The 16,306-nt window shown below is 37.4% G+C and overlaps 2 protein-coding genes across 3 annotated transcripts; one reads left to right on the forward strand and one right to left on the reverse strand.

The window, feature by feature from the left end:
• Positions 1-590: 590 nt before the first annotated feature.
• On the reverse strand, positions 591-4,316 carry LOC146322095 (uncharacterized). Its single transcript, XM_084727463.1, has 4 exons — positions 4,050-4,316; positions 1,951-2,250; positions 975-1,044; positions 591-782 (listed from the first exon to the last, which is right to left on the reverse strand). Exons 1-4 carry the CDS (start codon positions 4,219-4,221, stop codon positions 710-712), a joined length of 615 nt encoding a protein of 204 aa, XP_084583589.1. The 5' UTR covers positions 4,222-4,316; the 3' UTR covers positions 591-709.
• A 1,166-nt stretch (positions 4,317-5,482) lies between these two features.
• On the forward strand, positions 5,483-14,265 carry sri (sorcin). 2 transcript variants are annotated; one of them, XM_084727465.1, is made up of 8 exons: positions 5,483-5,820; positions 9,316-9,357; positions 9,465-9,534; positions 10,057-10,100; positions 11,855-12,002; positions 12,172-12,285; positions 13,075-13,133; positions 14,097-14,265. In XM_084727465.1, the coding sequence occupies exons 1-8, from the start codon at positions 5,773-5,775 to the stop codon at positions 14,121-14,123; spliced, it is 552 nt and encodes a 183-aa protein (XP_084583591.1). In that variant the 5' UTR covers positions 5,483-5,772; the 3' UTR covers positions 14,124-14,265. The 2 variants fall into 2 exon arrangements, with proteins under 2 accessions (XP_084583591.1, XP_084583590.1); XM_084727464.1 differs by having other exon boundaries at positions 5,485-5,820; positions 9,313-9,357.
• Positions 14,266-16,306: the final 2,041 nt, after the last annotated feature.

The following is a 16,306-nucleotide window of genomic DNA, read 5'->3' on the forward strand; positions in this document are numbered from 1 at the left end:
CTCAGTAGCTCCAAAATCTGTCGTGCCAAATAATGCACCCACCTGCTGGGTTTCTGTTTAGACACTTTTTTATATCTCAATTTTTAGAAATAAAAACAGTCATAACAAGTCATCTTTTTTTTATTGTTTTGTTTCCTGATGTAAACCTTATTAATCACAGTTGACAGTGGCTTTAAAAAGAAAAGACAAACAGCTCATCAAAAACACACTTGTACAACAACAGTAATAGGCTAAAAAAAATTACATATATGGAAGTAACATCTGCATACAGGACACACTGAAAGTTACACTGTAAAAAAAATAGTTGAGACAACTCAAAATTTCAAGGCAATGGACAATGGCAATAGATTTTTGAGTTTTGAGCCCAACTCAGACCCTTAAGTTTTAAAATAAACTTTAAAAAGTTTTGTTTGACCCATAATCTTTAGTTGAGATAATTTTAAATCTTTGAGTTTTAGAAACTAAAAAAGTTTAGTTTAGTTTCTCTGCCTGAAAAATTCAATAGTTTTAATTGAAAATATATAAATAAAAAACAAATTTAAAGCTTTCCATTTATCTAAAATGGAAAAAAATCTCAACAAAAGATCAGGAGTTGTTAAAACTTTTTCAAAACTTAAGAATTTGAGTTGGGCTGAAAAATCTATTGCAGTCTGCTGCCTTGAAATTTTGAGTTTTCTCAACTTTTTCATTTTGACAGTGTACTCAGGACTCATGTGGGGTACAGCTGGGCGTCTTGCAGCAGCTCAGGACCCAGGAGATCATCTGTATACATGTCCTCTGTTCTGAAAAGAGAAAAGACAGCAGCCATCTTTATTTATTTATCTTTTTCTTTTTACCAAACATGCACGTATGATTGTGATGGTGTGTGTAACACTAATTCTCTGTCAGACAAACAGGTAAGAGGAAGTAGAATGAATAGAAACAATTATATCAGTGGTATGATTAACTGTCATAATAATTCATACTGTACTCACATGACTTCTAGAGTGTCTTCAACTGCAACCTCCTCCACCACCTCCACTCCAACCACCAGGTTCCTCCTCACTGCATGAAGCAAACACGAGAGTGTTGTTATAGACATTTGTCCTTAAACCTTCATGATACAGGTTCTCTAATGATGGCAAACTAGACCCAATTTATTACAGATTATCAACACATTATCCTCTCTCTATTCTTTCAGTATTAGTAATATTTCAGTATGTGGTTGTGTCCAAATCCAAAATCCACTGGTCAGGAATCCAAAAATCCTGACCGGTAAGATAATTTGCTGGGCGACTGGGTCATGATTTCTTGAAAGAGACACCGCTGTTGATCGATATCTCCAATACTGCAGACAGACAGAAGTGCCAACAACAATCAGATAACACTCTTGTCAGCTGTAATCAGTAGCCCTGTTCTGTCTCATTGTTGTGTACAGTAATGAATGGGTGGTCATAGATGCATTTTAATCTGTGTAAAAAAAAAAAAAAAAAGAAGTCTGCCTGTGGGTGCTGTCTTGCCTCAAACAGAGGGAGGAAGTGCCCTGATGAAGGACAGCTGTCAAACAAGTGAAACTAGTTTTCAGTCGGTATGAAGCAGGCACAGCCTTCCACTGTGTTATGGCAGGGGATGAAGTGACCTGAGACTTACTGTTGAGGCAAAAAATGTCTGTGGGTCTTTCTAAATGTGTACTACCCTGGTTTCAGGTAGACATTTTTTTTATCAGCTGCTCATGTATGACAGGTTCATGGTATGAAATATATTATATATATATATTCTCCGACTTGGAAACACCAACACACAACATCAAAGGAGAAATCTGTAATATATTTACTGTAATAAATCATAAAATTACTACAGTGTGTCATCAGAGATCAAGGAAACATGTTAGGTTGAAATACTAAAGGAAAAAACAGAAAACTTCACCAAGTATACAGTTTGTTCATCACAGACCACCGTGTGAACACTCACCTCCGTAATAGATGTATGGAGATCCAGGCCAGCAGGGACCCAAACCCTCTGGTTCCCTCTGCCCATAAACACAAACACATCCCTGGGTCGCCATCCCTGGACCCTCCCAGCAGCGACCGCCAATCAAACGCTGCGATGCGTCTCTCCCATCAGCACCGATCACTGTTTTTGGCTGCTGTGAGGAGGAAGCACCAGGATCTCGTCCAGCCAGAGCAGAGCTGCAGGGAATCCCTGAGTGGATGACAGGTTCGGAGGTGGACCACTGAGCACCAGCAGCCTGACTGATGACGTCACCACAACCTGCAGAGTCAGATGAGACACCTGTGAGTCACCACTTCCTTTTTCTGTGGTTTTTGTTTGAAAATTGGTCACCATTCACTTCACTGGTCAACATTCTGCCAGAGTAATTACAGATTATGCTAAATTAATTATACACATGCTAACTAAACCAGAAATCTGACAGCTCTAAAGCAACATGATGTGGTGCCAGGGAAGAGGGAGTCCTCAGTCTGGGGATGACCCTGGCGTGCAACACAAATCTGACTTTTCCACTGCATACTATTAATCTTACTAAACTAAATTTAATCCTCATGCATGCAATTTACAGATAAAAAACAAACTTATTGGTTTTCACAAAGGAGGTCAATGGGTATATTGACTTGATTCAGTTTGGTTGTAAAAAATATTGATAGTCATGTTTTTTTTTTGTTTAAAACTCTCCCTAACTTAAAGTTGATATTTTTTTCCTCTGCAAACCATAAAAAACATAAAACACCTAAAAAAATAATTAAAAAAATAGCATCATAAAATGCGTTTTATTCTCACTTTAAATACACATCAAGAATCCAAACATGCACGGCTGGTTAACACGGCGGCTTGGCTTAGAGTTTCACGTCACGGCTGAATCATATGTCTGATCCGTCTGTTTCCTGCGCCTGCTGATGAGACCTGCTGGGTTTGGACAAGGAATGAAGTCACCAGTCGTCTACATGTACTGGCTCACATGCACACAGCACACGTGAACACACTGAGTGGGAGGTTTTCACAGCGTACGCCAAGTTGTTTTGATATGTGATACTTACAGGATGCTCTTTCTTTTTTTTCAACATGCTCATTTTTATAACATTTATTTCTTTTTTGAGAAGAAAATAAGATAAATAAGACACACAAAAAGACATAGAATTATTATTTCATGTGCAATTGCAATATTTCTTATGAACAATTGTGTAAATTCAGTCTTTTATAATTCACTGCAAACTTCTCTGTCATAGGATTATTTTAAAGGATTATCTTATCTGATAACAAAAACAATGACAGACATCTTAAAAATGTTCCAAATTAAAGTTTAAATTCCCCCAATCAGATGAGAAGTCTTTTGTGGTTTTTTTTCCATATTTAAAGTGCAAACTACTGGAAGGCAGTTCAGAGTTAGACAGTCCAGGGATCTGCTCTGATAAACAGTAGATTTTAATTTTAGAGGAAATGTCTGACATGTCTTCTAGTTGTGTGTGAGGACCAGCCTACTTTTCCATGCAGGGATGAATATAATATTTAGAATGAGCAGTAAAGCTGCAATGATTCGTCAATTGACAGAAAAATAATCGCCAACTATTGTAATTTGTCATGCAAAAATGGTGCTGTTTGTGCTGCTTATCATATTAAGCTATCTTTGGGTTTTGGACCGACAAAACAAGACAGAAGAAAAGACATCGTCTTGAGAAAGGGAGATGTACATCTGTGGTGAAAAAGTTCTTATCTCTGGTTTAGATTTCAACTGTTTTATTATGCGACTTAAAATACAACAGCTACTACACCTCTGTAATAAAAACACGCAGAGGCAAAATAATTTTTGCCGTTTATCATGTTTTATCTACAATAAGGGCATCAAAGACGACACTTTTTAATTTTTTTGCAGTTGGCTGATGTGTTATACCTGACTTAGTGCCTGACTTTGTTATATTGTAAATAAGAATTTGTTCTGAATTACTTCCCTGGTAAAATAAAATAAAAATCACCTTTATTGCCTCTCCACTTGCATACTAATGCATTTTTTTTAGAGTCCTGCAGTTTCTACTAGTGCATTAATTTATTAAACCTACCTGCAGTGTAGCAGCAAACAGCAGGATGCTCTCCTGCCTCTTCCTCCTCCTCTTCCTCCTCTTCCTCTTGATGGCTCAGCACGGCTGAAGCGAGGTTACCTGAATGTTGGGGAAGGAGACACAGAGGAGGTCTGGGCGACCAAACCCAGCAGTCAGGATTCAGTCTGTACATCCCGGCCCAAGCTCGGACTTCAGTGCCCTCCACCTGTGTGTGTGTGTCTATCTGTGTGTGTATCTGTGTGTGTGTTCGTGGTCTCCGTCCTGTCCTCTACCCCTCAGCTCTGTCTCTGAAACCAAAGATGCAGCATCAGATGGGTTTTCTCTGGACCGGAGGTGGACACAGCAGGACCTTATGAGTCACTTTAGAGAACAACATGATTGGACAGCTTGTTTCATCCACTGATGTAATGCCTTCTATTAAAGGATTATGCCTGTGTTTTGCATGCATTAAAACATTTACTACACATAAAGACTATTTTACATTACATTGTTTATGTATGAATGTGGTGTCCTCACTTCTAAAACTGCCACTGACTTCCATTTATTGCAACATGTTTGTTTTTAGTTTTTATTCATTTCAGTAGTTTTTAAAATGCTAATATTGGGAGTTTTCTTCAGGGTCAAGATTTAAGAAGTAGATATTGTAATACAAACACAACTTTGTGAAGGCAGTTGAACTAGAGGTGCTGCATTTTTCATCTTTTTTCTTTTTATGTAGTTTTTAAAGTAAACTAAGTTTTGTGAACTGAACTCAATGCACCACCACTTTAACTGGGGGAAACTGAGCAATATGAAACTAAAAAGTTTTATAAATTGAAAGACTCTGTTTTGCACTGGAAACAGAAGCATAAAGTACATATAAAATATAAAAAATATCCTCAATCCTAAAAAATATATATGCTCTTAAATTGCTGTGTTCATTCTTGCTGGACAATATATCAATATTATATCAATATCATGATACAAGGCTAAACATACTCTAAGGTTTTGGAGACTGTTATATTGTAATAGGGCACAATTATTGTCTTTTATTAAAGGCTGAATTACAGTAACATATTGTGATTTTCTTTTTGATTTTTGATATTATTTAGGTATTATTATTATGTAGTTCTTACAAATTTATTTTGGTATGTTCTTTGAGAGAAAAGTGTATATCGCAGCATAGCCTGAAGATATCGAGATCTTATTTATTTATTTTATTTATTTATTTTCCTCTATATTTTGATTTCTTTAGCTTTCAGATTTCTTTTTCCCCCATGACGTCTAATATTAATTTTTATTTCTGTTGAACTAAAACTAATGTGTCTTTGTTTTTTAGTTTTAATAACTTTGGTGTACATTTGATGTTTATTACAGTGTTTTTCGTTGTTGCGCAAAGCTTTTATCTCTGTGTATATCTGTGTTTGGCGGTCATGTGGTCACTCCCGGCCAATCAGAGTGCAGCAGGGTGGCTCGCGCTGAGGACACAGGATATTTAACAACCATCTCAGCGGTTACACCTCCCTGTTCCTAACCTGTGTGACTGCCTCATTCCGGGTTAAATCTACATTTAGACCCGCCTCGGTGCTTCAGACTAAGTTTTAACACTTTATAATCTCAGTTTTTGTCGTCTTTTCGCGCGGCAGACACGCCTTCTGAAGTTACGGAGGCTGAATCGCGGTGTACATTTCAGCTAGAATCCCTGTTTTTACTGGTTTTATAGTATAGCTTGTTAAAGAAAAAAATGGCATTTCCAGGATACGGCGCTGCCCCCGGTGGATTCCCAGGAATGGTAAGAAAACGTGAAAACATCGTCTTTAAAGCTGATTGTGTCCACAGACTCGACCACCGTCCTGGGACAGACAGCCTGTCCAAACAGAACCGGAAGTCGGTCGAGCTGAGTGAAACTAAACTGTCCAGCTCTGACTGCAGGTGTATTATCTGTTCACTCTGTTAAATGTAGAGAGAATATGGATTAAAACTGAGTAGCTATCAGGTTAACACAAGTCTGAGGCTTGTCTAATTTAATTGTTTCCATACAGTTGGTTAAAGTTAATCTTTTCAAGGTGCTTGAAGCTCTTTACTTCACTGGGGGAAGTATTCCAGTATTTTGCTAAAGTAGAAATAGCAGCACGATAATGTAAAAATACTCCGTTACAGGCAGTGGTGAAAAGTAACTTAGTATATTTTCTCAAAGTATTGTACTTAAAGGGATGGTTCAGATTTTTGAAGTGGGATTTTAAGAGGTACTTATCCATAGTCGTATTTCCAACAGTTTAGAGAAGCAGCAAGAGTACTGGTTTAGGAAGCTAAGCAATGTACTGCTGTGGACTAGGTCAGCAGTAAAATGTATTTTAGACACCTAAAAACTTCAGTATTAGTTAAAATGTATGCTGTATTTACAATGTTTTCACCGCTGTACCTTGCTGTCAGACCGGCTTTGCAGCTGGACAACTACAATTATATAAACTGAATATTGTTTTCTTCACCAGACTCCTTTGGCAAATACAATAATTCTACCTCACAGGACACAAGGATTGCTGGTTTAACGCTGCATCAATTGGTTAGTTAGTTTGTGTTATTGTGTGACTTCGATGTTTTAAATGATTAGTTTGGAGTATAAAATAACACAGAAATGAACAGACTGAGGCAGCGGAAGACCAGCAACTCCAGTGTTCAGCAAGTTTAAATAACTGATTTTGGCAATGGAGTCTGTCGGCTTTGGAGTGATATTTGGCTTATATAACTGCAGTGTCTCATCAGAAAAGGAGTGCAAATATTCAAAATATAGTGTACACTTAAACTGATATACATATATATGTATATATATATATGTATATGTATATGTATATATATATATATTTTTTTTTTTGATGGATAAAATAAGTTTGCTGCTGACCCTGTCCACAGTACGACATAGCTTAGCATCCTACAATGGTACTCCTGCTGCCTCTCACTTCAAAAACTCCAGACTCTCCCTTTAAATGCTGCTTACATGTTAATGCATCAGTAATAGTGTTTCCATAATATGATATACATGTAAACATATACATACATATAAACTCTAGTCCATTTGAAACAATAAATAATAGAATAAATGCTCTCATATTAACCAAGAAAGCTGAGTTTTCCTGCCCACAGAGTTTTGCTTGCAGTACCTCCATGTAATATGATGCTGTGGGCATTAGCCTGATGATGCCTGCACCCATGTTGCCCTGTATCACCATCCTAGCCTATAGCTATTAATTTGTTAGCCAAAATATAGCACCAGGTGACAAAACTCCTCATCTAGAATGGCCCCTGGATCCAAGCTGAAATAGCCTGTAGTTCTTCCTTACCAACTCGGGGTTCCTACATGTTCTGGGAAACCTATAAAACACATAGAACATTTAACATTCTCCTATTTAGATTGTTAGATTCCACAAAACAGATGACATTGCCACCTGAAAGGATTAAGTTTTGTTCAGGATCATATTTACATTCAAACGGTATATATCTCTATCTCTCTGGGTCGTAACTATGGTACTTTTTATTAGGTCTGTAGATTAATGTTGCTTTCTTTCCAACTTCAGTCTTAAAAAGCTTTCTTTCTAGCTTGTTTTACCTGCAAAGTTTAGAGGTTTAGTGTTTCAGATGTGGTTAGAAGCAGTGGTTTCAAATGTGCGCTGGTCTCTTCAAATGCAGTGCTGCTTTGGACTATAACATGACATGAAATTATCTTACAATTGATATACATAAGTGGAGCCTTTAAGGAGGGTAAAGTATGGTGTGATAAACTGATAAGAGTCAGTGAATTGTCCGTTCAGGTATGCGAAGTTCAGTTGAGATTCATTGCTAGCAAAAATAGAGGCTACCATTTCTGTTATTAGTGTTCAGGCAGCAATGGTTTATATAATTCATAAGAGCTCCAAGAGATTTAGGCTGTAAATTTAAATAAATACCACAAAGGGCTTTCAAAGAGAATCTACATAAAATACAATGATGGAATCCTACAAAATTATAAATATAATAAAAGACTGAGCATTAAAGAAATGAAAAACGATGGTAGTAAAGTTTATGCACATATGTAAATGTTTCTATAAAACTTGTCATCTAGTTGCAAGATTATGCAGCATTAAGTGAGGAGGACGGTGCAAGTTTAGGTTTATTTGTATATGCGAGATCATCACTGAAAATGTCCTGGAAAATAACCTTTAGAAAACGGGAGAAACCCTGTAACTGTGACATCACTGGATGCAGGAAGGACAACTAATTTTGCAGCAGGAGAAGTCAGGTTTCTTGGTCAAAGTTTCATGCACTTTATGTATTGCTTCAAGTCGACTACATTTACCATCAACACAGACTGGACATTCACAAAAAATGGTCCATTTTCCCTTCAATCTGAAATAAAGCTGTCTAGCAAATGTAGTAGAAAATTGGTGTCCTTGTTACATAAGAGAAGCCATTTTGTTTAACAGGAATCTTTGTAGCAAATTTTACTATAGTTGTCTTGTTTGTTGACTTTAAACTCTTTGACTGTTTGTCTGCAGGGATCCTTCGTAAACTTTTGGAGCTCTTGTAACCACATATTTTACCACCGAGGCTATCAATACTGCTTACATAATGTCTCTGTGTGTGTGAGAGTTCGTGCTTTATGGTGGAATTTACAATAAGTCTGGGGTGAGGACGGGTGGGGTTTCTCCTTTACAAGACCAGAGAAGGAGACATACACTAGATAATCAGCTCAATCCGCTCCAGTCTTGTCAGTGGTCAATATGAGCACTGAGTCAGCGCGGGTGGACTGTGTAAAGAATGCAGGCAGCTGGAATTGATTATGTATGAGAGAATGGGAGGTTTAAAATGCTAATTTGACTCAAATGCTGCACAAAGAACAGACTGAACTCTGTCGCATGTTTGTCACCCTGCATTGTCTTCCAGGGAAGATTTTAAAAGATCATTACAAAAGGGCAACAAAATTTCCTGAAACTCATTTCTCTTAACTTGTTTATATTTCTTGTTCTAAACCCAAGCTGTGCTCACACCTTTTATTTTCAATTTGTATTGTATTCTTATTTTCACGTAATTCTTGTATTTATCCATCTGTATCTGTTTTTTAGCAATGCAATTTAAATATCTGGGCAGATAAACTAGTGACTGATATTGGCTCATCACAGCTATATTGGTTTATGTTGGTATCAGCATATTTTGTCCACTGCTATGACTTTTTTTAATAGACCATAATGTAAGTTTTCTCTGATTGGCCAGGAATTGGCTCAATTATCCATATTTTGTTTTTCTCTCTCAGCAGCAGGATCCTCTTTTTGGATATTTTTCAGCTGTAGCTGGACAGGTAGGCCAAAACCCCCACAACGATTAACACCACTTCACCTCAGTATTATGTATATTTATTATGTTCTGTGACTTTTCCCTTCATTGTGTTTTCTTAAACTGTGACAGGATGGACAGATCTCAGCAGAGGAGCTGCAGCAGTGCCTCACACAGTCTGGCCTCTCCGGCTCATACAAACGTAAGAACACCAGACTTTTTGAAAATTAATTACCCCCATGGTTTAAAGGAGGAATAGGACAAACCTAAACCAACTACAGCTTTGTGTTTTTTTTGTTTTTGATGTTTATGCTGCTGTAAAAATCCTTCATTACTCAGAGAAAAGGGACTTATTTGCTAATTGATCAGATCTGCCTGCAGACATCATGTGTGTAATGCACAGTACCTCTGCTAAGTAGCAGTGTATCACAGTTTTTTATTCTAGGCTGACAGTTGAGATAGACAGGAAATGTGTGGACAGAGTGGTTGTGACATGAAAAAAGCTCTCAGTGACCCATATTTATGTTGTCAGTTAAATTCTGATAAAAGTCCCTATTTTTGTGTAGATTTTGACCATGCCCATCAAACGTGGCCTAATTTTTAGCAATACTGCATCATTATCTCACTAAACGTTTAACATGTAAATTGTGTTTTTATATTTGTCCATGTGATTGTGGACTTGGTCTCAGCCTGTGTGCTTACAGTGTGTGTTTACCTTTTACAGCCTTCAGCCTGGAGACCTGCAGACTGATGATCGGCATGCTGGATGTATCCTTCACTCATCAACCAATCAGAGAGGTTTTGTAGATTGTCTTACAAGATGGCAGGTGTTAATAATAGGACACATCATCAGTTTCATGTCAGACTAAACCCAGCAAAGGTAAAGATGGGTCACGTTCTGCTACAGTCATGTTAAGAAGACATTTTCACACCATCCACAGTTTGTTCATTTTGAGACTGTGCTTGTATTGATATAAACGCAAATTCATCATCATTACGTGTCCTTACGTGTCCTCCTCCGTCTCCTACCCCTCACATAAACCATACAGAGTATTTCTAACATGTGTGAACACATCTAACTCGTATAATCTCCTCATGCATGTTGCATATGTGAAAGAACACATTTGGATGATATCCTGACCTGATTCTCAGGGAATAAGTCAGCGTTCATATGTGAAAATGGCTTAGGTGAATACCGGCATTTTTAAGTACCAAGCTACCATCAATAGACCACAGTTTTTTGCAGGACATGTAGCAGAATACCACTGAGATACGTCTGAAAAAATCAAATACCATCAGACACAATAGGTGGTGAGTTAATTCTTACAAGTCTTTGTTTAATTTGCGAATATCTGATCCACCAACCAGTTCGTATTTTACTGAGAAATCTAAATTTTTGACACCGTTCACCTCTCATTCCCACTGTCTTCTCCCAGTAAATAGCCCAGCTAATCAACAGAGGCTGGTAGAGTTGAGACGAAAAAATTAAGTTTGTATGGAAATACACTTTATCTTTATGGATTATATTGATGCTGAATTGACAAGAAGACTATTGACAGGTAACTCACTTTATTTTGTGTTAGAGTTATGTGCTTTGTTGTTGTTAATATATCATACTTCTTAAAATTATTTTGCCATCATATTTCCCCTGGAGAGTGCAGGAAGCTTTATTTTATTCAAACAGCTAAAATCTATATTTAGTAAATTTATTATCTTTGTTTTAAGTTTGCCACAAATATTGAAACACAAGGTAACTGCATAAGTATGAGGTTGTCTGACATTTAAGCACCCAAAACAACAACCAGTCTGACAAAACACTCAACACAGAGTGATTCTGTGTAAGAAAAAAGACAGACATCAGCTTGTAGAAACAAGGGGAAGAGCAGGTGGGTAACAGATAATAGAATAATTACAATTACAATGTACTACTTCAGTACTCTACAACAGATATAACTGGGACCACTACAAAATATTGCAGATGAGCATTTAATATCCAGGAATTCACATTACAGACACTATCACTGTTTACCCTTGTGGAAAAAGTGGATGCATCCAGCCATATTCTAGGCTTTGACCTAGTCTTGTTTTTATTAATTCAAAAATGGCAGCCTGCAAAACCACAGTGTTTATTGATGAAGTCCAGAGATATCAAGAACACCACCCTCTGTTATAAGAGCAGCACAGCTCCTTTTTGTGTGAGGGAGAGGGAGTGAACGGCAGAGAGTGATGCAGAGGAGCAGATGAAAAGTCAGTGATCTTCAATCTGCCAGGAAATGTGCAGTGTAGCCTGAACTGACACAAGCAGGTTGAGGTAAGTCGAGTCAATCTGTACTGTGAGGTGGAAATGTGGCTTCAGTGTTCTTTAAGCGTTTCTTCTGTTTGCAGATCCTGTAAATCAGTACAGACTTGTAGAAGTTAACAGGATTTAGAAAATCAAAACATAAAGACATGCTGTAGTTCCACTTTGATATTACACTATATGACCAAACCTCATGAGACCTTGACTGACTGTGTTGTCTCAGAGGGACATGTCCGGCACCATGGGCTTTAATGAGTTCAAGGAACTGTCGCAGATTCTGGGCGGATGGAGGAATACGTTTGCATCCTACGACCGCGACCACAGTGGAACAGTGGAGGGTCCTGAGCTGCAGCAGGCCATCTCCGCCATGGGTACTAACAGAACAACCTGTTGGACAGCTAATGTATAAAGTGGAATATTAGGAATAAATATTTTAAAATGGATAAACACACAGATAAACTGCCAAAGTACAGAGTAAAAAGCACATGTTAAGTAATAACTGTCAGTGTAAAATGTTAATTGTAAGTTGTTCCTGTCCAGGTTTTAATCTGAGCCCTCAGGCCATGAACATCATCATGAAGCGCTACAGCACACAGGGTAGAATCACCTTCGACGAGTTCATGAGCTGCTGCATAAAACTCCGTGCCCTGACTGGTGAGTGGGCTGAAGGAAATCTCAGACATTCTTTAAAACAAACAGACACCTTTGTCACATTAACAGCAGAGAAAACAGTGAAGCGATACTGGCAGCTCATTGAGGGCTTTACTTATATTTAAATAAGCTGATTCAGCTTGTTGGACCGGTTTGCCTTTTATTGGTTGAGCAGCTTTAGCTTAGCATGTCCAGTAGCATGATATACTCTCTTTGTCTGCTTACTTCAAAATTTGTTGTGTTCAAGTTTGAGATAAGATGTGGCCAAACAAGGGATCAGGAAAGCATTTTAAAATTATTAATTAATCATTTTTGTGAGTCTGTGACAAATGTGGAATGTAGTTGATGAATGATCCCTATGGACCTTTGTTTTGTCAGTAATTATAGTAATTAATTATAGTACAGTGATTCCCAAAGCGTGGGTCGGGGCCCACTGGTGGGCCGTGAAGACCCTGCAGGTGGGCCTTGAGAGATCATGAAAGACAAATAAAGTGAAACGTTTTTAAGTTTCATTTTTATAAGTTTGAAAGGACCATTAATATTCATGATTAATTCTTGAAAAAGTTATCAAAACTAAGAAAACAAAGCCACAGGATTTAGATTGTGTGTGATAGTGGTGTAACTGGGAAGCAAGGTGTGCTTTTCATCATAGAAAATAAGATTATGATGTTTATTGCAACTTTGGCTATATCTCCCCAAGCACAAATGGTTTTTCAGAATCAACAACAAAAGTATTTAAAAAGTTCACCAAACAGGCTGTTTAAATGTTTGTGTGTGTTTTTCTTTCTTCAGATCAGTTCCGAAGGAGAGACACGGCCCAAAATGGCTCAGCCATGTTCCAGTATGATGATGTAAGTTTCCATAACTGAGATGTCATTTTATTTATTTATTTAGTCAGTCTGACATGATCTATACATAGAATCAACTGGATCAGTGATGAAATCGTCTCTTCTCAGATAGAAGTTAACTAATAGCTGTTGATTTTGTAAATAGGTATCACAAATTCAAACTAAATACTGTATATAGAACACAAAATGCAATGCTGACAGTGATCTATTGTGGCAGTAAATGCAGTAAATTCTGTACTTAACATTCATTCACTTTACTTAGCACTCAACTTTTAAGCACCTCTGCTAATTTCAAATTGGAAAACTTCAAAAACATTTGTGAAATGTTTCCTCCAGTTTCTTTATTTTGTGACTTTACAGATCTGTAGCATGGATTTACACAATTATTTCACTGTATTGGTCTTTCTGGATCTCTTGCAAAACATTTCCTAAACCTGTCCTAAGTGAGTTTTTGGCTATTTGGGTCAACAGAAGCTGTGACCACAAACTTGTGCACATGGTTTGCTCTCTGGGTTAACTTTTTCCTCTTGTTTTCTTTGTTAGCTCACCAAGTACTTTATTGTCTTTTTTCTTCAATAAATCTTTAGTTAAAAGTCATGTATTGTCCTCTCCCCTCTTGTGAAAAAAAAACACTTTGCAGCTAAAGAACAAGACATTTCTCTCAAGATGCAGTGGAGACCAAAGCAGAGCTAAAAGGAGAGTGAATATTTGTACACAAACATCACTCTAACTGATCGTCTTCCTCTGCTGGATGATTAAATAAATATGTGTTTGCTTAAGACGTTTAGGTGATGTTACAATTTTTCCAACTGTCCAACAAAAGAAATCTATTAATGCTGTTTTAAACAGCACAGCGGTGTTGTTCTGGTCTGCTCTGTCATCTTATAAAAGGTGTAGTTGATGACATGACCGCTGGATGATTAAGAGTTGGACACTAACACTGGATGTATTTGTCTCCCTCCCTAGTTTGTCCAGGTCTGCATGAACTTATGAAGAGGACAACACCTGACAAAGAGGACACAGTGGCCTATTCTCATATTAACATCATGTACTTTCAATAGCTATCTGTAGTTATAATCATTGTTGTATACACACTATTAAAATGTTACTGTCACATTCCATTTTACCAGGATTTTTTTTTTTTTAAAAGTGATTCATATTATAACAAACTAATAAGACTTGTAACCTCAGGCTGCACCAGTGACAGACACCCCTATGTGCCTATGTTAGCCCATAATGTTAGTTGGCATATGAGTATGTCTCAAACAAATAAACATGACCACTATAAACATAATCTCACAATCTGATGTTTGTTTTGTGTTGTTTTTAGTTGGTTTGTCTTTCTGAATTCTAATGCAGCACAGATCACCTTGCGAAGCACCTGGATTCATGAGATCACACGAGAATCCATCTTGCCAGGCTTCAACTTATCCGTATGTGTTTGCATCAGAAGTGGTGCAGCCAGTCAGCGTCCTAAGAGGGACTACTGGCAGCTATGGGTGTAGTTTTAGGTGTGACAACAGCAAGAAGCGTCCATGGAAGCGACTCGTCTCAAACAAACAATGGCGGCCCCTGAAGAAGTTAGCATAGATACTGTGATAGGATCAGTTATATCAGAACTGGAGAGAGTTTCTTTACTGAAAGAAGAGCAAAGAACGACACTGAACGCTGAAAAGATGTTTTCATCCTTCCACCGACCGGCTTAGGCAAGAATTGGATCTTTTTGGTTGAAATTAGCCAGTGTTAGCCAAGATAGACAGGTGGTTCATCCAATCACCTGCCAAGTGTTTTTTGAAACGGCTTGCCCTTTTCCTAACAGATTTTCCTAACAGAAGGACAACTTCACAGATGGTTCTGTTTAACAAACCATCTGGTGTGTTAGGTTATGACAGATGCAGGTTGCAAAATCAATCCGACCTCTACACTATTACAAATACATTAACATGATTCAAATCTTCCAAAGGCAATATATATATATATATTATGTTACCCTCCACTCAAGCTCTACATCAACTTTATTTCTCATTTCAACCAAAAGAATGCAGCTCAATCACTTCATACAGGAACGAAGCAACAACAGGCTTAATGCAGGGAGTTCATTAAGAACGTGTTCAATGAAAACATTAATATTTGGCACGGTGTATTGGTAGTATTTTAGCTGAAGTAGTACTGCAGTATCTGACCAAATCAGTTCTGTATGTTATAAAGAGGGTATCACACAACAGAGGCGCATTGGAGTGAAGGTAAATATTAAAAAGTGTGCAGAAGTTGTTCAGTATAGACTGTAAGTAAGTAGAAGAAGAAACAGCAGGTGGAGCCACACACACACTGCACAAAAAACACAATATGAAATATCCTTAAATTCATAACCACAACAAAACATTTTTACGGAAAAAACTTAACCAAATAAATTCTGACAATATTTCTATTTTTTTTTAAGTCTGTGTAATAAATCCTTTATTGGTTAAGTCCACAACCATAAACTGTTGGTTGTAAAAAGTGATAAAAAAAACAAACTGCACCTCTGTTTCAGAGGTAAAACTGCTTCAGTTATTCTCTCACATTATTCTCAGATTTCCTCACCAGCTTTGACCGAGATCATGGAACTTTGTTATACATCTCTGATGTAAATAAAGAACGTAAAAAAAAAAAAAAAAAAAAAAAAACAGGATCTGGCTTGTCTGGTTTGTCATTTCCTTATTGAGACCAGCGCCAACTAACAGCCCATCGTTAACACGAATTACCTACGGACGCAAAAAAGGTAATGTTACCAATATAACAGTGTTTTATACTTGGACGTGTCGGTGTTGTTTACGGTGTTTTTTTTGTTTTTTTTGTGTTATTGTCGTGCTGCATGTTTCGGTTGTTGGAGCGTTCAACATCTACACAAACACACACACACACACACACACACAGACACACACACACACACACACACACACACACACACACACACACACACACACACACACACAAAGAAAAAAAAAAGACGTAAAATGAAAGTACAGATTAGGGGGATGGTTGAGCCATTTGTCACGGATAATATAATAGTTGGTAATCAAGATGAATTATGATGAAATCAACACAGTTAATTATGTAGACACATTACATTATGTCTTTTATCTGAAGTCAGTCAGTCACATAAGAAACGTGGCATAATGGAGGAAGTGAATCAA

Source organism: Lutjanus erythropterus, chromosome 9 (genome assembly GCF_056507025.1).
Source record: "Lutjanus erythropterus isolate fLutEry1 chromosome 9, fLutEry1.hap2, whole genome shotgun sequence".
NCBI classification, from domain to species: Eukaryota; Metazoa; Chordata; class Actinopteri; order Lutjaniformes; family Lutjanidae; genus Lutjanus; species Lutjanus erythropterus.